The sequence below is a fragment of the Carcharodon carcharias genome, chromosome 6, assembly GCF_017639515.1.
Source record: "Carcharodon carcharias isolate sCarCar2 chromosome 6, sCarCar2.pri, whole genome shotgun sequence".
Lineage (NCBI taxonomy): Eukaryota > Metazoa > Chordata > Chondrichthyes > Lamniformes > Lamnidae > Carcharodon > Carcharodon carcharias.
Window position 1 is genome coordinate 25,561,718 of NC_054472.1, and position 22,792 is coordinate 25,584,509.

Here is a 22,792-nt window from a genome sequence, read left to right on the forward strand (position 1 = left end):
CTACCATCTAGGACATGGGCAGCAGGCACATGGGAACACCACCATCTGGAAGTTCCCTCCAAGCCATTCACCATTCTGACTTGGAAATATATCACCACTCCTTCACTGTTGCTTGGTCAAAATCCCTCTAGAACTCCCTCCCTAACAGCACTGTGAGTACACCTGCACCACATGGACTGCAGCAGTTCAAAAAGGTAGCTGACCACCACCTTCTCAAGGGCAAATTGGGCAATAAATGCTGGTCTATCTAGCAACACCTACATCCCATGAATGAATAAAAAAACCACCCATGATCTGCATGTTCAGATACATCAACATCCAGGTTTTTCCAAAAAATGATCAGCAGCAGTATCAGGGATGTGAATATACTACAGTCATTTTTTGTGCACTAGCAATTCATCAAAAAAATCTGCTTTTGCATCGCATTTTGAAGCGACACATCACATTAAGGTCACATACCATTCCAGACAGTGCAGTAAACAATCTAACCCTTTCAATTTAATAATCACATACAAATGTAGAATGCTGAGCATTCTAGTACCAATGGATAGATGAAATGTGTTCTGTATAAACAACACAAGCATCTCACTAAAAAACAAGCTATTCTTAATCCTCTAAAGATCATTGTTCAACTGTGGTGTTATTTTTGGGTGCAGTTGGAAATACCAGCTATCTTGGAAAATGTACACTAAAATTACATAGGCATTAAACATTCTGCAATTTGTTTTTAAGTTCTAAAAAAATGGAAAAGAAAGTGCATACTTACATCTACTAACCAAATTTCATCTTCTCTACTGTCTTTAAACCTGCAATAAAATCATGTTGTCAACAAATATAGAATTATGTTTCTAATACATTTATATCCAAGACACTACACTGTTCATCTTTTTGGAGTTAATGGATATTCCAGTTTTTGTTATTGATTGCAGCATATTTGATCAGTAACTGTGGTCAATTGCATGAATTCACAAGAACCTCGAGAGATGAGCAAGGTATAGTGGAAACTAAGCAGGACTATTTCTACAGCTGTATTGGAGATAGTAAGATTTTCTGTTGTCCCCAGATTTTATGGAAATGTCTTGCTCACTTCTAAAGAGATTCTGGAATGCTAAACCTGCGGTATCTGCTGCCAAATAATAATTCATGTGTACATACCACCGTTATTTTTAGCTTATGTGGATCACTCCACTGCAAAATGAATGTACCTTCCCAAATAAACTGAACCTGATTCACACAAAACCAGCAATTAATTTCTGCAAACTAAACACTTAGCAAGATCTGTAATTTTAAAAATACAAGTAATTTTGGAAAGCAAAGTAGCAGTTCAGGGATTGCCAACGCATGCAGCTCATCCACCTGAAAACACAAAGGTATGGCATGCATAATTACAGTAAATTGGTTGCATGAAGCATCCATGTCATGGGTATGATGGCTAGTGCTGGAGGCCACTAATGCTCGACATCATCACATTGAAATTCAGTGCCATTCGAGAGATGTAGGGGCAGCAGGGAGTGGTAGGTGAGGAAAAAAATGAAAAACTGTTTCCTGCATCCCCGCCGCATTGAGGTGGCTGTGGGTGGGGAAAGGAGTGAACATAGGCCACTGTCAGTGCTTTTCTGAGATGTGTGGGTACTACTGGTCAAAATACCAGCTATGAAGCCATCCAGTACCTGACAGTGGCCAGACTGGCTTAAGCACCAGGCTGCTCAGTACAAAACCAGATGTCTGGACACCCTAGTCATGGGATTTATTATCTTTACTGGTAAAGGATCATGCAGCAGACTAGTGTGAATATGTAAACTCAGGTATTTCTTTTAATAGCTATGTCAATAATATTTGGAAGCCAAATGAAAAGTCCCTTCAAAACCACAAAATGTCGATTGTACTGAAGCATGAAAAATGAAGTAAATCTTTCTAATTTAAAATATTTGGCCATATCTTGAGTAAACAGCAGCTCAATCTGCAAAAATCAATGTTTAAAAAAAGCACAACACAACAGACATTGTCGACAGACAGCATCAGCGCTGGTGAAAGAACTCAAGCACTAAAATGACAGTTGTGTTATTCTTTAGCAGCAGCTTTCATGCTAGTGCATGAAACGGTACAGGACACAGAGGCCGCGCTCTTTCCTCCCTCACCACCAGCATACACAAGAGCATCTTCAGGTTACAGTCCAGGGATATTAGCTAAAAACTGGACCTACGTTCTAGTGCAGTGCTGCACTGTCGGAGTTGCAGTCTTTCAAATGAGGCATTGAAACAAGGCCCGGTCTGCCCCCTTAGATGGGCGTAAATAAACACACTACTTTGAAGAGTATGGCAGTTGTGTCCTGGCCAATGTTCATCCCTCAACCAATGCCTAAAAGAAAGGCTCTCTGGTCATTAACAAATTGCTGTTTGTGGAACCTCACTGTGCATTTTCTACAATACAACAATAACTACACTTCAGAAGTACTTTATTGGCTGTAAAGCAATCTGGAATGTCCTAAAGTTATAAAGTTGCCATATGAACAAGTCTTTCTTTTTCAAAGCAAGAAATCAAAACACACTATCTACCCATTCAGAAGACACTTCATTGAAATTACAGGATACTAAACTTAATAGGTTTAATTTTTTTTTAAAATACTGAGCATCAAACACAAATAAGCTAATGTAGCATCTAGATATTTTCCATGGACTAGTATTGTATTCAGACAGTATTGTAGTGTGCCCGGATCAATTTATTTAGTGAGCATACTGATTAAGAACCTCCAATTCAATCCCTGTCTATGTTAACATCTCATCTTAGCTGGGTTGGGGATAAGTTACTAAAAATACCCTCTGCTCTTCTGGGTTAGGAAGAGTAAAGCTGGGTTCCTGAACCCGAGCACTATTCATCAAACCGATGGAGAATGGGTGTATTACTGTCATGTGAGGTTAGGACTAGGCTTAGCCATGATGCCCTCCAAAGTCAAATGGCCTGCCAAAACTCACCATCAAGGCATGGATACATGAATAATGACCACTCGGGTGAGGTATCAGAGGGAATTCAGCACCTGTGGAATCATGTTACAAAAGTCAGTGCCTTGGGGATAGGAGGTCAGAAAATAGGCATTCAAAATTCTACTTAATGTTTTCTCCCCTTTAATGACCAGCTTGAGCTTTGCTCTCAGCTTACAATGTCATCTGAACCAACAGAGTTGCAACACTTTCAGGTATCTGTTACTCTATTCTGGAATAGGTTACTATGATATTGTTACCATATTAGGATCACTTTACCACAGCAGATTACATGGGGTGCTATTGAAATGTATGAGAACAATGGGAAGGTTCAGGTGCTCTTTATAAATTACATACTTCAGATGCAAAAATAATTTTAACCCCAACTCTCTTCAATGAAGAGTAAAATCTGATGAAATATAAAGCACAACTCATGTTACCACCCATGCCCTGCCCCATGGTTAGATTAGAATTCCCCCATAATCAGTCTAGAATCTCAGGTATTAGGCTCTTGTTGCAGGGGTATACCACTGACAGCAGAAAATGAGCACACCTGCAATTTATCAGAGAGGGCATTGTTTTAATAATCTGGAATATTCACTGACCCACCATGCACAAACTATGCATGGTACAGCATTCCTACTCAAGCTCCACCCATTGTAGTGACAACACCTGGCAAATACTTCCTACATGAGTGATGAGCAGAGAACCCAAAGCCTCACCTTAAGCAGACTAGTTGCTCCACATACCTCTGGAGCTTGCAATTCAGTCCTTGGTTCTTTGCTCTCCAGTGACAGAAGCTAACTAAAGTGGAATTATTAGCCCTACACAATGACTCGCAGTTTAATTTTCTGCCCATATCATCCAGGCTAGGATCTCACCCTTTGCAGAGAGTTACAAACACAGACCTACCACTTCACAGTGCAGCATGCTTCAGCTTTCCAAAGAGTGACACTCAAGCAAAACAGAAATTGGAGAGTTAATAATAATGCATTACTACATCTAGCCATAATCTATTTCAGGATTTACTAGCTTGCTGCTCAAGTCAACAATAACTAATTTCTAATTGTGCTCAATTGGCAGATCTGATGTGACATGATCTGAATCACATAGCTACCTATTGTTATGAACCTCAGGACCCAATCAGACCTACTATTTTTTAAGCCACCAGCATTTGAGAGGGGAAAAAAAAAATCATTGCTAAGGGCACATTCAGCTATTTTAACTATTGGTTTCTAGTCTATCAACCTGTTGGACTCTTAAACCTTATCTCACCCTAGCCCTTTATTCAGCATATATCCTTCGTTCTTCCATCTTTGGCCCACGGTACAAATCTTCCCTCCCCAATTATCAGTGTTAGAACCTTGATCCCTGCATCAATCTGAATAACTTATCCTGTCTTGCAATTTTCAAAAGTCTACCTCCTTTCCTGGTGCCTACAAATCACCACCCCTAACTTTCTACATCTACCCCTTGCCCTCCAAATGATCATGGGATGTTTCATTGCATGAAAGACATGCAATATAAATGCAAGTTTTTGTTATGTACAGACCCTCATCAGCAGGTGCAATTATAATACACATTCTTTATTTTATATTCTACTCAAAAGCTGCCATTTTAGAGCAAACTACATTATTGTACCAAATTTGTACAACGAAGCCAAAACAGTTATATTGCACCGAAAGGAAGCTAAACACACTGCACAACATGTTATTTACTTCATCCAAGACTTGAAAATTTCTCTCACACTGAATTACATTTATCCCAAAAGTTACAATTTTCTCTGCCGACTGACTGAAATACATCATTTTACTGACCATTGTCAGTTCTGGTTCAGTCGTAACTCTGACAACTCTGAATCAAGTCACAGTAAAGCCTCACTCCAGCTACTTCATATCCTGAGGCGTAGGCTAATGCTCTGGGGAAACGGATTTGAAACCCGCCACAGGCACTGGTGAAATTTAAATTCAATTAATAAATCTAGAGTTACGTTACTCAGTAACGGTGACCGTGAAACCATTGTGAATTATCATAAAAACTCTGGTTCACTAAGGTCCTTTAGGGAAGGGAATCTGCCATCCTTACCTGCTCTGGTGTACACGTGACTCCAGACCCACAGCAATGTAGGTGACTCATAGAAGCGTGGGACATAGGAACAGAGGAGCAGGAGTAGGCCAATCAGCCCATCCAGTCAACCCCACCACTCAATACAATCATGGCTGATCATCCACTTCAATGCCTTTTTCCCACACTATCCCCATAACCCTTCACATCCCTGACAGATTTCTAAATACCAATCTCTGCTTTAAACATACTCAATGACTGAACTTCCACAGCCCCCTGGAGTAGAGAATTCCAAAGATTCACAACCCGGAATAAAAAAAAATTCTCATCTCAGACCCAAGTGGCTTCCCCCTTATTTTGAAATTGTGTCCCCTGGTTCTAGACTCCCATACCAAGGGAAAAATATCACCTGCATCTACCCTGTCTATCCCTTTAACTATTTTATAGGTTTCAATAAGATCACCTCTCATTCTTTGAAACTCTCGAAAAAACAGGTCCAGTTTCCCCAATCTCTCTTCATAGGACAGTTCTGCCAACCTGGGAACAAGTCTGCTGAACCTTCATTGCACTCCCTCTATGGAAAAATATCCTTCCTAAGATAACGGGACCAAAACCGCGCACAGTAATCCAGGTGCGGTCTGACCGAGGTTCTATACAATTGAAGCAAGGCTTTGCTACTCGAACTCAAATCCTCTTGCAATAAAGGCTGAAACACTATTAGCCTTCCTAATTGCTTGCTGCATCTGAAAGTTAGCTTTCATTGACTTATTGATGAGGACACCCAGATCCCGTTGTACATCTACACTTTCTAATTTCCCACCATTTAAAAAATACACTGTACATCTATTCCTCCTACCAAACTGGATAACCTCACATTTTTCCATGTTACATTCCATCTGCCATGTTCTTGCCAGTCACTAAGTCTGTCCAAAACCCCTTGAAGCCACTTTGCATCTTCCTCATAACACACATTCCCACCTAGCTTTGTGTCATTTGCAAACTCAGAGATATTACATTTGTTCTCCACATCCAAATCATTGATGTATTGCAAACAACTGGGGTTCCAATACTGATGCTTATGGTCACAGCCTGCCAACACAAGAATGACCTGTTTAGTCCTACTCTGTCTTCTGCCTGTTAACCAATTCTTAATCCATGCCAGTATATTACTTCCTATCCCATATTCTTTAATTTTGCTAACAACCTCTTTTCTCAAAAGCCTTCTGAAAATCCAAGTATACTACACCAATTCCCCTTTATCAATTCCTGTTAGTAACATGCGCAAAAAAACTTCAACCAGTTCATCAAACATAATTTCCCATTCTTAAATCCATGTTGACTATGTCCAATTAGATTATTATCCATGTGCCTCATTTATCATATCCTTTAGAATAGATTCTAGCATTTTCCCTACCACTGATGTAAGGCTGACAGATCTGTAGTTCCCTCTTTTCTCTCTCCCTCCCTTCTTAAATAGTGGGTTGACATTTGCTACCTTTTAATCTGCAGGAATTGTTCCAGAACCTATAGCATTTTGGAAGATGATCACCAATGCATCCACCATCTCCATTGCTACCTCTTTCAACACTCTGGAATGTAGAATATCAGGTCCCACAGGCTTATCAAGCTTTAGTCCTAGGAATTTCTGCAATATAACCTTCGTAATAATACTAATTTCCTTCAATTTCACATTCCCCCTACCTCTTGGATCTCTAATTCTGGGAGATTTCTCAGTGGAGACAGACACAAAATAATCATTTAGCTTCTCTGCCATTTCCCTATTCCCCATTATAAATTCTCCTGACTCTGCCTGTAATGGGCCCACATTTGTCTTAGCGAAATGCTTTCTTTTTATGTGCCTATTGAAGCTTTTACAGTCAGTTTTTTAGATTTTTTGCTAATTTACATTCATATTCTATTCTCCCTTTATCAGTTTCTTGGTCCTCCTTTTCTGCATTCTAATCCTCCCAATCCTCAGGTTTACTATTATTTCTGGCAACTTTATAGGACTTTTCTTGTAATATGACTGATCTTCCACAGCCCTCTAGAGTAGAGAACTCCAAAGAACGACAACTCTGGGTAAAAATATTTATTCTCATCTCGGACTTTTGTTGACTGACTTTTTTGTGCCTTGAAGGAATGTATAGTAGCTGTAAACTACGTAACAGTAATTTAAAGACTATCCATTGCCTATGTACCGTATATGCCTTTTAATGTATTTTCCCAATCCACCTTAGGCAATTTTCCCCTCATACCTTCATAATTTCCTTTGTTCACATTTAACACCCTGGCTTCAGGTTGAACTACCTCACTTTTAAGCATAACATAAAATGCTATCATATTACGGGCTCTTAAATGCTCTGAAACAGCCTAGCAAGCCACTCAGTTGTATGCAGCCACTACGTAGTCTAAAAGGAATGAAAGCGGAGAGACCACCCAGCATCAATCTAGGCACCTAAACTACAACAGCTCACCCAATGCTGTCGACCCTGAAGAGTCTCTCTTATTAACATCTGGGGGCTTGTGCCAAAATTGGGAAAGCTGCACCACAGGCTGGTCAAACAACAGCCTGACATAGAATCATACCTTACAGATAATGCTCCAAATACCACCATCACCATCCCTGGGTATGCCCTGTCCCACCGACAGAATAGACCAACCAGAGGTAGCGACACAGTGGTATGCCGTCATGAAGGAGTTGCCCTGGGAGTCTTAAACATCGACTCTGGGCCCCATGAAGTCTCATGGCGTCAGGTCAAACCTGGGCAAGGAACCTCCTGTTGGTTACTGCCTACCATCCCTCAGCTGATGAATCAGTACTCCTCCATGTTGAACACCACTTGGAGGAATCACTGAGGTTGCAAGGGTACAGAGTGTGCCCTGGGTAGGGACTTCAACTGCCTTCACCAAGAGTGGCTTGGTGGCTTGACTACAGACCGAGCCCTAAAGGACACAGCTGCTAAGCTGGGTCTGCGGCAGGTGATGATGGAACCAACAAGAGGGAGAAACCTACTTAACCTCGTCCCTTTATCGGTCACAGATGTCTCTGTCCATGACAGTATCTGTAGGAGTGACCACTGCACAGTCCTTGTGGAAACCAAGTCCCATCTTCACGTTGAGCTTACCCTTCGTCATATTGTGTGGCACTGCCACCATGCTAAATGGGATAGATTTTGAACAGATCTAGCAACTCAAAACTGGGCACCCATGAGATGCTGTGGGCCATCAGCAGCAGCAGAATTGTATACAACTACAATTTGTAACCTCATAGCCCAGCATATCCCCCACTCTACCATTACCAACAACACAGGGGATCAACCCTGGTTCAATGAAGAGTGCAGGAGAGCATGCCTGGTACACCTAATGATGAGGTGTCAACCTGGTGAAGCTACAACTCAGGACTACTTGCATGCAAACAGTGGAAGCAGCATGCGATAGACACAGCTAAGTGATCCCATTACCAACAGATCAGATCTAAGCACTGCAGTCCTGCCACATCCAGTCATTTAATTGTCCACCACCATTCACAACTAACTGGAGAGGAGTCTCCACAAATGTCCCCATCCTCAATGATGGAGGAGCCCAGCGCATCAGTGCAAAAGAGAAGGAAGGTTGAAGCATTTGCAGCCATCTTCAGCCAGAAGTGCCAAGTGTACGATCCATCTCAGCCTCCTCCTGAAGTCCTTAGCATCACAGATGCCAGTCTTTAGCCAATTCAATTCACTCCACGTGATATCAAGAAACAGCCCAAGGCATTAGACACTGCAAAGGCTATGGGCCCTGACAATATTCCGGCAATAGGACTTGCTCTCCAGAACTTGCCACACTGTTCCAGTACAGCAGCAACACTGGCACCTACCCAACAATGTGAAAAATTGCCCTGTTATGTCCTGTCCACAAAAAAAAGGACAAATCTAACTCTGCCAATTACTGCCCCATCAGTCTACTCTTGATCATCAGCGAAGTGTCAAGCAGCACTTGCTTAGCAATATCCTGCTCATTGATGCTCAGTTTGGGTTCCACCAGGGTCACTCAGCTCCTGACCTCATTGCAACCTTGATCCAAATACGGACAAAAGAGCTGAACTCGAAATGAGAGTGACTGCCCTTGACATCAAAGTAGCATTTGACCAAGTGTGGCAGCAAGCAGCCTGAGCAAAACTGGAACCAATCTGGCTTGGGCTGATAAGTAGCAAGTTACATTTGTGCCACACGAGTGCCAGGCAATGACCATCTCCAACAAGAGAGAATATAACCAGTCATCCCCTCCACTGCCATTCAATGGCATTATCATCATCAAACTGCCACTATCAAAATCCTGGGGTTACCATTGACCAGAAACTTAACTGGACCTGTCATATAAGTACTGTGGCTACAAGCGCAGGTCAGAGGTTGGGAATCTGTGGAGAATAACTCACCTCCTGACTCCACAAGGCCTGTTGACCACTTACAAGGCACAAGTCAGGAGTACGATGGAATATTCTCCACTTGCCTGGATGAGTGCAGTTCAAACACTAAAGGAGCTCAACATCATCCAGGACAAAGCAGCCCTTTTGACTGGCACCCCATCTGCCAGTGACGCACACTGGCAGCAGCATGTACCTTCACCAAGATGCACTGCAGAACTCACTAATACTCCTTCAACAGCACTTTTCAAACCTGCTACCTCTACCACCTAGAAGGGCAAGGGCAGCAGATGCATGGGAACGTTACCACCTGCAAGTTCCCCTCCAAGTCACGCACTATCCCAGCTTGGACATATATCACCCATAACTATAATTTGATTGTTGCTGGGTCAAAATCCTGGAACTTCATTCCTAACAGCACTGTGGGTATTCCTGCAACACAGACTGCAGCAAGTCAAGAAGTCAGCACACCACCAGCTTCTCAAGGGCAGTTAAGGATGGCAATAAATGCTGGCCTTGCCAGCGACGTCCACCTCCCATGCACAAATGAAAAATTATATAAGCTACAATGGCACTTCTAAGGGAGTGCTGCACTTTCAGAGGTGCAATATTAAACTAAGGCCCTATCTGCTCCCTCAGATGAATGTAAAAGATCCCATGGCACTAATTAAAGCGGGAGGTGGTTCTCCTAGTATCTTGGCCAACATTTAAACCTCAATCAACACCTCAAACATCTGGCCTTAATTTAATTGCTGTTTGAGAGGCTGTCTGCTAATTGGCTGCTCTCTTTCCTACATTACAATGGCACTTTGAAAGTACTTTGCACATTAATTTCTCATTAAATTTGCTGTAGAAAGTTAAGCCTGGTAATTAATAACACAAGTATCATTATAGTGCTGGAGCAGACTCGATGGGCTGAATGGCCTACTTCTGCTCCTACGTCTTATGGTCTATAACAATGTGATAATTGTAATTAAATATTGGGAAGACCAAAGTCATTGGCTTTGGACTCTGCTGCAAACTCTGTTCCCTAGACATTGACTTTATCCCTCTCCCTGGTCACTGTGTGAAGCCGAATCAAGCTGTTCACAACTCTGGCATCTTACTTGACCGCAAGATGAACTTTCAACAATATACCCACTGTCATCCAAATCACCTACTTTCACCTTTGTAACATCGCTCATCTCCACACCTGTCTTAGCACAACTGCTGCTGAAATCCTCACATGTGCCCTTACCTCTAGACTTGACTGAAACAATGCTCTCCTGATGGCCTCCCACCCCCACTCATGAACTTGAACTCATCCAAAATTCAGCTGCCCATATCCTAATTTGCTCCATCCTGTTCAACCGTCACCCATGTGCTTGCTAAACTACACTGCTCTTGGCATGGTAACCCCTCAATTTTAAAATTGTCATCCCGGTTTTCAAATCCTTTCATGGTCTGGTCCTTCCTATTCCCATAATCTCCTCCAGCCTACAACCCTCCAAAATCTCTGCATTCCCCCAATTCTGGCCTCTTGCACATCACCAATTTTAATCACTCGACCATTGATGACCATGCCTTTGGCTGCCTGGGCCCCACGTACTGGAATTCCCTTCCAAACCTCGACGTCTCTCAACCAATGCTCCCTGTTAGTTGCACCCCCACATAGCAACTCGAGCGTGCTCATGTAGGTTGTGCACATGTCAGCCCCTTTTAAGTTACTGAAAATATATGGTTGCACAAAAAATTTTAAAGGGGCCGCACACTTAAACAGATCACCCATGTACTCCAAAAAAAAGGGAACATTGCTCTCCATAACTCTCTCCTCCTTTAAGGCATACCTCAAAACCTATCTTTTTGGTGAAGTCTGATGCGATTCACTGTCATTTTGTTTGTTAACACTCCTGTGATGCATGTTGGGATGTTTACTATGTTAGAGGTGCTATATAAATGTAAGTTGTTGTTGATGACTGCCCATTTGCCTCAATGGCCCATAAAGTGAACATTTAAACTGTGGAGCCATCCCTTCAGGTAGTGGAACGTTTCAATTTCTTTTATCTTTCATTTCCAACTTTTTTTCTCCTCTCTTAACCCAATATTTATTTCCCACTCTATTACTCTTTCTCTACCTAATTGGCTCTCTAATCTACCTACACTAATTCAAATTCTTCACTGTTTACTTCTGAATCCTCAAATCTCTTTAATCAAAGCCCAGAGCTGCTCAAGGACATCCGACAAAGCAACATGCAGTTTCCTGCCCAGTGTTTATAAAAACTGTCATTTTGTGGTCCTGGGGTTAGACCACACAGTGCCCTAAAATACAAACTAGGTTTTCATATGATTCCTGGTATCAACCACTTTCATAATTTATTTGTGATGCAACAATAATTGATAGACACAAGAAAAGTTCTGAAAAGTTATTTTCTGCTGTGGCCTGTGACAATCAGTTGGGAGTGATAAAAAAAACTTATGTACAAGCCAGGATCTGAGCCCTGCTGGATTTTTCCCCCCCACATCCTTTATTAGAAACTGATCAAATGTAGAGCCTTATCTTAGAATGGACCAGTAATTGTTCCTAGCAACCTGTTGGTCCCACTCAGCAGCAGACTGTGTGGTGCATTTTTTCAATCAACCATCTGGAGACTTTATGCGTCATTATCTGCAAATGATATTCAATTTAAAAACATAGGGAGTTTGAACTGTTTGCTTTGATGGAACCTGCAGTGTTTATATGTAACCAAATTTAATGCTTTAAAAATATTTATACTATGAACACATTCAAACATAAAATTTTAAGACATTTTTAAAAGGCATGGGGTTAAATATTCATTTGCTTCCATTTTCAGGTGTGGGGAGTGGGGAGGTGGTGTCACCATTCATGATTAGGCTACACTAGGTCCTGCTGAGGCAGGATACATGCAAATATTGTACTGCCTCCTTATTTGAAGGATTGTAGTGTTCACCAGCGAGTGGCCCATGCTGTTGGCTTAACGTTTGACAGGGCATCTAACGGTGTGCATATCTACCTTGTAACTCTTTCAAGTACAAACACGTTTCCATCTGTTCCCATTCAGATGAAGTTACATTGTTTCATAGTTTGCCATTGTGAGATTTGAACTCTTGATCTTGGGGTTACAAGCCCAGTACCATAACCACTTGGCTATTTCAGCTAGCCTGCATTTCTTGAAGGGGAGCTGATTCATAGGAAGCAGCTGCTAGTTCCCTATTGTGCATGGGCTTAAGGAAAAGGACATCAAATGGAGCAACTGCCAAGAGAGAAGCTCAAGGTTAAAAGATGCAGCACTGGAGGCCTTAGTTTAGGTCAACAGGAAAAGAGGCCATGTTTCCACAGGGGGCCAGAAGACCCTTAAGGTACACCCTGAAAAGAGGAAGAGCAGGTGGCCAATACCTGGAATCTTATCCCTGGTTCTGGCAGTTGTATCACAAGTGAGTGGCCAAGGTCAGTGAATGCATCTTCATATGACATCTCTAACCCACCAAACTCTCAGGCTGCTCAACATATCAATAAGCCATCAGCTGTCCCTGGCATTTAGGATTCAGGCCTAACATTCAGATATTCCACTTTATATTCTCACCTAACAATGCAAGTCTCACACACCCCCACCTTTTGCTGCTTCCTCATAGCTTTAGCTATTCAGCTGCAGCAGGAATATACCCCAAACACAATCCAACATATTTCATCCCCCTCTCTTGCAGGCCCATAACCACACACCTGCACCACCTAAGCCCTCTGAAAGAGAATGTACTTAACATTATAAAGCCAGCTGTAACAGAGGCCATTGCATCTGCCGCCTCCAAGAACATTCAGGATAATAGTATGTTCCTGCGTTAAAGCCTTTGTCAAATCCCAACTCACACTCATCCTGCTATCTGGCACGGAAGTGCAAGCTGCAGATCATGTGACTATGGACCTTTTAGTTTCTTCCTCACTCCATTTCCCTCATCCCAAACTTTCCCTTCTAATTTCATACTTCCAGGTGCCAGAGAGCTGCCGCCGGGTCAGCCAGTGTAGCCTCATATGGAAGGCTGCTACTGACCACTCAGAGGAAGAAACAATGTCAGTTAATCTGTCTCTCGCAGCTACCAATTCAAGCACGAATGAGCTCCTCTTTCCTTCCCCACACACACACTGTAATGAGCCCCTCTTCCTTTCCTCCCACACTATAACCAGCTCCTCTTCCCTTCCTTCACCACACACAGAAATAAACCTCCCTCTCGTCTCCCAACACACACTAACTCTTCACACCCCACACACTGCAATCAGTCCCACTCCCCATCTTCTGGTCTAGTTGCCAGTACCTGCAAAGGAGTGTCACCAGCCCAGGACAAGGAGTCTAAAAGCAGACAGGAACAGAAACACAAAATTTGAAGCCATCACTCATCTTCCCGGCTCGGCCACATGACCTGCCAGTTTTTCTCGTAGTCAGTCACTGAGTTACACTTGCCTGCCTCTGCCTGCGCAGAAACATCCTGGGCCCGCACAGCACTCATTGCCAAAAGTGTTTTCTAAGGTTAAAGAGTGCTTTGGGCTCAGGTCCCGTCCCTTGCTGTTTGGTGGCATCAATCAGAGGGTTCAGGGCTGTCCCACTAGTGCCTCCAGACTAGGTAGTCTCCCCTCCACAGCCACCATTGCTGCCTTGGAGGAGTGATCTCTGAGAGCCCATTAGGGTCCTGACCCACAGTTCTAGAATCACTGCCTTAATTGGTAGTACATGGTATGATGCTTCATGTACGGTGGGGGAAATCAAACCAATATTTTATGTTGGGATGGTGGTTCCTTTAAGAAATAAGTTTCTCTAGAAAATGATTTATTGTAAAAAGTAAATGGTTCCAAACTGATCAAGTGACCAAGCTGTCAAAACTAAATAATAGAAAAGCAAACGGTAAACAAGATGTTTATTGTGGGTAACATCTGTTTCAAGCAGTTTAGTTCAGGGCAAGCTGGCAGCAGGGAACATCTCTTTCAGCAGAATTCAGCTAAAAGTCTTAGTGTTGACTAAAAGGGTTTAAAGCCCTAGATAACTTAAGGACTAACAGCGAGTTGAATTTCTGGGATAGCCAAACTGAGAAGAGAGACAGGCAAGACTTCAGAGTTAAGAACATTAGAACAACGAAAGTTCTGACCTGATGTGGTTACACTTAGGATGCTAGCAACACCTATTTTGAACTGGGAGTCTACAACCAGGGGACGGTTGGAATAGGTATGAAAGGAAAACCCTGCTGGAAGTGAGCGGCAGCCCCAAGAAATCTCAATCCTCATATGAACCTTTCAAACAGTCCTCAGACCAAATAGTTATATTTATCAGAAATTGGATAAATATGACGAGCTATTTGGGGCGCAAGTCAAATTGTTGTGGAAGGAAACTTGAGTTAAGAAATTCAACTGAGATGATATGGAACTGGGTTCACTGTACTTTGAATATTTTTAACATAACTACACTACCTTAAATGGTCGGTTATTAATATTTATGTTGTTTGATTATTGTGAAGCAAAATTCTTTGATTTTAAAAGTGAACCTTGCGGCTTCATTCTTTTAGTAAATACTTGAGTTTTCAGATTTTTAGGGAAGATGGTAGTGCTAATGTCACTGGACTAGTAATAGAGGCCCAGGCTACTGCTCTGGGGACATGGTTCAAATCCTACCATGGCAGCTGGTGTAATTTTAGTTCAATTAAAAAATTATGGACCAAATGAAACTATTATTGTAAAAACCCATCTGGCTCACCTATTGTCCTTCAGGGAAAGAAATCTACCATCTTTACTTGATCTGGCATACATGTAACTCCAGATCCATAGCAATGTGGTTGACTCTTAACTGCCTTCTGAAATGGCCTAGCAAGTCACTCTGTTTAAGGGCATTATGGATGGGCAACAAATGCTGGCCTTGCTAGCAACACCCACATCCATGAAAGAATAATTTTTTTTTTAAATTTCTTAAAATCTCTACCAATATAATCAGTGGTGAGTTACATGCAGGAGTGGGCAGCAGCCAGGCCAGTAGAAAGGGCAGTTTCTGTGCCAGCTGCACTGAGGGTGATACTAGCTCTGCTATAGGCGACTCAGGTTAGGTCCTCTATGGCGCAGCCTACAGGAGAACGCTAATGAGCATATACACCAAGCCTCTTGTCATTGTTAAGTGAGAATGAGTAGTCCAGCCCCAACCTGCCACAGAGCATTAGTAGAGCGTGGAATACATCTTTTCCATCATGGAGGTGGTAGCCAGCTCCATGGCAGTACTTGTTGACCCAGTCATGGTGCAGATTTTGGTGGTCATTACCTCAGTTTCCACTGCAGCATAGGCAGAAGCCACCCAATGTCTCAGTGCTATAGTGGAAGCTAAGATGGAGGGCATGAGATTCATGCTCGATGCCATGCAGACTCAGATTTCTGCCATCATGCCTGCGGATCTAAGTGCTCAAAGCAGCATGCAGGATCACAGCAAACCGTCCTCCAACAGATTACTAGGCTTACTGAGGCAGTGTCCCAGGGCAGTGCCAGTGCATCTGTGGAGCATGCACCTACTGTCCTCTGTCAGGCTCTTGGCATTCATATTCCCACCACTGCCATTCCACCAGTGCCCTTACTTTTGCCTCTCAGTGAATCAGCCCAGGCTGTTGCCTGCTGTGCCAAAATGTTACGTCCAAAGCTGGGCCATCAAGGCCCAGAGCCGCTCGAGTGTGTCTGGAAAGGACATATGCAGTCGTTCCCACTGAAAGTCAGTAATCTTCCACCAGCCATGCTACAGCTACTGGGATAACACTGCGTAAGAGCACTAGGTCAGGAAAAGGCATCCACAAGACAGATACTAAGGGCGCAAGGGTGCAGTTCAATTTTTTTTGCACTACTGGGTTGTATACCTGGATGAGGCCATAATGGAATGGTCTGGCAGGTTTTATTGCAGAATTTTGGCCAAGATAGTGTGGTGGTAGAGTGTCGCAGGTAGATGGGAAGGTGAGGAATTGTGGAGCACTGGTAGAGAAGGCATGACGCCATAAAGGAACTGGAGGCTCAGTCGGCCCTCACTGACAGCCCGTCCGAAATGAGGTGGTCCAGGATACCTCCTCCTCCTGAATTAGCCTTTGCAATGCCAAATGGCAATGCTGTGCCCTTATAATGACAAAGCTGCAGACCACCACAAACTTTGCTCCAGCCGGTGCTGTAGGGCTCCCCCGAGCCATCAAGACAACAGAACTATTACTTGAGAACACTGATAGTATGCTCCATGATCTTCCTGGTGGCAGCATATCTCTCGTTGTAGGGCCATTGGCTTCATTTGGTTGGGTGGTGGAGGGGGAGTTATCAGTCATGTGCATAGGGGTATCCTTTGTCTCTAAGCAGCCAGCCTCTGCTTTCTCGTGGTAGCCTGAAGGCAGCAGGAATGACAGACTGCCTCAGGATGAAGGCATTGTGGTAGCTGCCAGGATATTGGGCATGGTTGCATACCAACTGCATGCGACTGAACTGGAACCCTTAGTTCCTGCACCTCTCCCCATTTACATGCGGGGCCTGCAGAATCACATGCATTCAACTGATTGCTCCCTGCACCACCGGGAATCCTGCTACTCTAGAAAGGTCACATGCCCACTCACCGTGTTTCTCTGTAGTTAAAGGGAAAACACTGAACTCTACACTCCAAATGCAGGATCCCCATCAACTCTTGAATGCACACTTGGACACCAAACTGGGATATGTTTGTAATGTCGCCTGCTGAAGGACCTGGTCGGGTAGAAGTTTAGAGTGACCATCCATGTCCTAACATCTACAAAAAAAAACACAGTACTTCCACAAACTTTGCAAGAACAGCTGCAAGTCAAAAAGCACAAGTTGGATAGTTGGTCCTTTAAATAGTGCTATTGGAAAGGGGGAGGTGGTCCTGCAGCTGAGAGTGGTTAGCACCGGGTGTTGATGAGTGTCCCAAGTTTGAAGAATGTGCTTCAAATCAGCCTGAGAGGCTGTATGATGTCACAATCTGCCCACTGAAAGCTTCCGTTGTATGCATCGCACACCCATACTAGCGCCTCTCCTACTGTGGGTGAGTGGTGAGAAATGTTGCTCTCGCCATTTTGCCATCCATTAGCTTCCATAGCACCAACTCCAGAAATGCTCCACAGCCTAACTTTGCAGCCATTTAGTTTTAAAGTGATGCTATAGCTATTTGCTAAAACAGAGTTTCAGTGAGACAAACAATGTAGTCACAGATCTGGATGAAAATGGCCTCTCAAAAAGTGAAAAGTATGGCCAATCCCTTTAACATCTACTTTCCACCACAATTTATAATAAATCTTTTGAAAGGAACCTACACACCAAAGGAGGAAACTAAACTAAACAACAACATTAAAACAGGAGACGTTTTACAACATTGCTGTATTCAAATAATTGGTATACATGGTTTTACAAGTTAAGCACTGCCAAAGGCTTAGGTGTGAACCTAAGCACATTACAAACTTTAAAGCAAATTTACAAATAATATGAAGTTAATTCCCATGCCAAGTTATTTTTTTTTTCTAGCCAACACTTGGGATACGAAGAATCATTGAAAAGTCTTACAAAACAGAGTTCTCTCAAAGTAAAGCCTTGCCTGAGATCCTACTTTGCTTTCATCATTACAACTAATGTTTCTTCATACTAAGCTGCAACACACAAAACATCCTAAATCAGCACTGGGTCTGTTCAATTGATTTCCACATCCTAAGCCATTTTGTACTAGTCATTTAGAATAGATTCTGGGTACCTTGGAACTGGGAAGCGTTTGCACTACTTAATCTTATTTTCTTATCTGGGGGTGGAATTGTACACCCAGTGTTTTATGGGTTATGATTTTGCTAGGATAAGAAAGCTAGATTCAAGCAATTAGATAACCCTGCAGACAATTTGCACATCATTGGGCACAATGTAAATTTAAGCTCTACAACAGACAGAGTTGTTTACATAAGCGTTTAGAAAAGTTTCATAAAGCCTCAGAAATATTAGCACAGGAGGGCATCTTTCAGCTCACTGAACCTGGACAGTGTCAGGCCTAGCTCATCAGCACTATCCATTCTAACCCCATTATCTTGCTCTCCCTGTACCTTTTATTTTCCCCATCAAAATATTTGCTTTAGCTCTCTTAACTGCTGTGATTGATGCTGATTCAAAAGCCATTCACAGTACTGCATCATATATTTAATAACCCTATGCATAAAGAACATTTTTTCTAACCACCCCCTTTATGCTTTCAGTAATAATCCTAAATTTATGCTCTATTTGTTACCCATTCACCAATCAATTGAAAAAATATTTTATTTACTTTCCTTAACCCTCTCAATACTTTGAGGATCCTTCCTCAACTTCAAACAATAAAAACAGCCCTACTTTTGTAAGTTTGTAATCGTATCTATATCCTTTCATCCCTGTTATCATGCTTGTAAATTCCCATAGCATCTTTTTCCCCAACACCCTTCGAAATACACAATGCTCTAACTGTGCATATTGCACAAATCAATCACTGCCCTTACGTCTGCAACTGCTATTGTTTTACATAAAATAGAGAATACTATTTGTTCTTTTTAATTCCTTTTTCCATTTAAAATTTTAGCTTTAAAGTTTATTTTGGTTATATTTCCATTCTCTGTCCTGCCAAAAAAACTATTCACATTCATTCCAGCTGCTAAGCCAACAATGAGATTACATGTGACAGCAGGGGTTGGATTATACTATTATTATTGCTGCTTGCAATCACATCCAGAAATAATGCAATTCTAATTTATTTACAATTAACTGAATGTCATAATTGGTCCATACTCTTACACACTGCTTACAATGCTCAGTATTTTTTTTGTCGTCTGAAAATTTTGGGACTGGTCCATTTGCATGTAATTTATCCATTTGGATTAGTCATTATCACATTGCTGGTTGTGCACGCAATTCGGCCATGTTTCTGCATTACAAAAGTGACTAACTATACTTCAAAAAAGTACCTAATTGATTTTAAAACTCTTACAAGTATCTTGAGGATGTGAAAGGTGCTATACAAATGCAATTCTTTTCTTTCTTATAGAAGCAGACAGGTACCAAAATGAATCCTTGGGGTACACCACTAATTTAATTTGAAAAGCACTCTTACTATACATAGCGCTTTCCATCCTTTAGCCACACTGCCACTTCACTTGTAATATAATCAGCTTTGTAACAAGTCTCATGTGGCACTTTATCAAAGATTTTAGGAAAGCTCAAATATATCATGAGCTGGACTTTGTAGTGAGCAACAAAGTACTTGCTGCTGATCTTGAAGAAAGTTGCCCACAAAGATCTAGCGATTGCTGTGGCCAGACCTCTCCTTGTTTCTGGCACCAAATCAAAGCGATCTTCAGGCATCCAGGAACATTGATGACATCAAGGAGGTTAAGCATAGGAGGTTAAGCATATTGGAGTATACTCAGATGGCAAACAGGAATCCCTGCACCTTTTTGAAGTTTAACAGCAAAATAAATGATTGGGACTACACATGGAATCAAGGTAGAAGCTAAAAATCTCAAACAAACATTTTTTTTTAAAGATGCGAAATTTATCAGGGAAAAAATTGATATCAAATTGCTACTTCAGGGCCAGTGAGCGTGGGAGTGCTGAGTAGATTACAGAGATAGGGAGGTGTGAAGCCGTGGGGGGATTTGAAAACAGGGATGAGATTTTTTTTTAAAAAATCAAACTGTTGCTTGACCAGGAGCCAATGTAGGTTAGCCAGCATAGTGGTGATAGGGGAACAGGATTTGATTTAGAAACTATGACAGTAATTATGAATTTAGTATACCAATAAAAACCTTGCTACACCTCATTCAATTAGGTGCAAGTTTTAAGGGTTTTTTTTTTAAACAGTGAGACTGTGTGCAAGTTCTTGTCAGTTCAATGTTTGCCAATTGATTGTATTCTGGGGCCCTTAATAGAGCACCCTCTGGAGAAGGGTAGAATCACAAAGCAACTTCTGGATTTCTACATTTCACTGCATATGTATGGACTCCAGAAGTTGCTGTCAGTTTCAGAGGAGTAATGACTGTGAATCCTAACAGTTTTGCTGACATTACAACCATAAAATACAACCTATATCTATGGCATTCTTTATGTCCTCCATCCCCCACCAGGATGGTCTGAGGGCCCTTAGCTTCTTCCTCGAACAGAGGCCCGAACAATCCCCATCCACCACTACTCTTCTCCAAAACAAAAACAAAAACAGAATTACCTGGAAAAACTCAGCAGGTCTGGCAGCATCGGCGAAGAAGAAAAGAGTTGACGTTTCGAGTCCTCATGACCCTTCGACAGAACTTGAGTTCGAGTCCAAGAAAGAGTTGAAATATAAGCTGGTTTAAGGTGTGTGTGTGGGGGGCGGAGAGAGAGAGAGAGAGAGAGAGAGAGAGAGAGAGAGAGAGAAGTGGAGTCGGGGTGTGGTTGTAGGGACAAACAAGCAGTGATAGAAGCAGATCATCAAAAGATGTCAACAACAATAGTACAAAAGAACACATAGGTGTTAAAGTTAAAGTTGGTGATATTATCTAAACGAATGTGCTAATTAAGAATGGATGGTAGGGCACTCAAGGTATAGCTCTAGTGGGGGTGGGGAGAGCATAAAAGATTTAAAAAAAATTTTTTTTTAAATAATGGAAATAGGTGGGAAAAGGAAAATCTTTATAATTTATTGGAAAAAAAAGGAAGGGGGAAACAGAAAGGGGGTGGGGATGGGGGAGGGAGCTCACGACCTAAAGTTGTTGAATTCAATATTCAGGTGTTCTGTCGAAGGGTCATGAGGACTCGAAACGTCAACTCTTTTCTTCTCCGCCGATGCTGCCAGACCTGCTGAGTTTTTCCAGGTAATTCTGTTTTTGTTTTTGTTTTGGATTTCCAGCATCTGCAGTTTTTTTGTTTTTACTACTCTCCTCCGTCTGGCTGAACTTGTTCTCACACTGAACAATTTCTCCTTCAACTCCTCTCACTTCTTCCAAATAAAAGGTGTAGCTATGGATACCCGCATGGGCCCCAGCTATGCCTGTCTCTCTATGGGGTATTCCTTGTTCCAGTCCTACTCCGGCCCCCTTCCACAACTCTTTCCCTGGTACATCGATGATTACTTCGGTGCTGCTTCATGCTCTCGGCGGGACTTGGAAAAATTTATTAATTTTGCTTCCAATCTCCACCCCTCCATCATTTTCACGTGGTCCATCTCTGACACTTCCCTTCCCTTCCTTGACTTCTCTGTCTCAATCTCTGGTGATAGCCTGTCCACCAATATCCATTACAAACCCACCAACTCCCACAGCTACCTCGACTACAGCTCCTCACACCCTGCCTCCTGTAAGGACTCCATCCCATTCTCTCAGTTCCTTCGCCTCCGTCGCATCTGTTCCGATGATGCTACCTTCAAAAACAGTTCCTCTGACATGTCCTCCTTCTTCCTTAACCGAGGTTTTCCACCCACGGTCGTTGACAGGGCCCTCAACCGTGTCCGGCCCATCTCCCGTGCATCCGCCCTCACGCCTTCTCCTCCCTCCCAGAAACATGATAGGGTCCTCCTTGTCCTCACTTATCACCCCACCAGCCTCCGCATTCAAAGGATCATCCTCCGCCATTTCCGCCAACTCCAGCATGATGCCACCACCAAACACATCTTCCCTTCACCCCCCCCCCCATCGGCATTCCGTAGGGATCGCTCCCTCCGGGACACCCTGGTCCACTCCTCCATCACCCCCTACTCAACCCCCTCCTATGGCACCACCCCATGTCCACGCAAAAGATGCAACACCTGCCCCTTCACTTCCTCTCTCCTCACTGTCCAAGGGCCCATACACTCTTTTCAAGTGAAGCAGCATTTCACTTGCATCTCCCCCAACTTAGTTTACTGCATTCGTTGCTCCCAATGTGGTCTCCTCTATATTGTAGAGACCAAACGTAAACTGGGCGACCGCTTTGCAGAACACCTGCGGTCTGTCCGCAAGAATGACCCAAACCTCCCTGTCGCTTGCCATTTTAACACTCCACCCTGCTCTCTTGCCCACATGTCTGTCCTTGGCTTGCTGCATTGTTCCAGTGAAGCCCAACGTAAACTGGAGGAACAACACCTCATCTTCCGACTAAGCACTTTACAGCATTCCGGACTGAATATTGAATTCAACAACTTTAGGTCTTGAGCTCCTCCCTCCATCCCCACCCCCTTTCTGTTTCCCCCTTCCTTTTGTTTTTTTTTTTCAATAAATTATATAGATTTTTCTTTTCCCACCTATTTCCATTATTTTTAAATATTTTAAATCTTTTATGCTCCCCCCACCCCCACTAGAGCTATACCTTGAGTGCCCTACCATCCATTCTTAATTAGCA

The 22,792-nt window shown here is 42.7% G+C and overlaps 1 protein-coding gene across 1 annotated transcript in view; it reads right to left on the bottom strand.

The window, feature by feature from the left end:
* The window catches only part of LOC121278666 (protein disulfide-isomerase TMX3-like), a 141,173-nt gene that overhangs the window by 116,103 nt on the left and 2,278 nt on the right, over window positions 1-22,792 (bottom strand). The window contains exon 3 of the mRNA XM_041188978.1: window positions 767-806. Coding sequence (XP_041044912.1) covers window positions 767-806 — 40 coding nt within the window. The remainder of the gene's footprint in view (window positions 1-766; window positions 807-22,792) is intronic.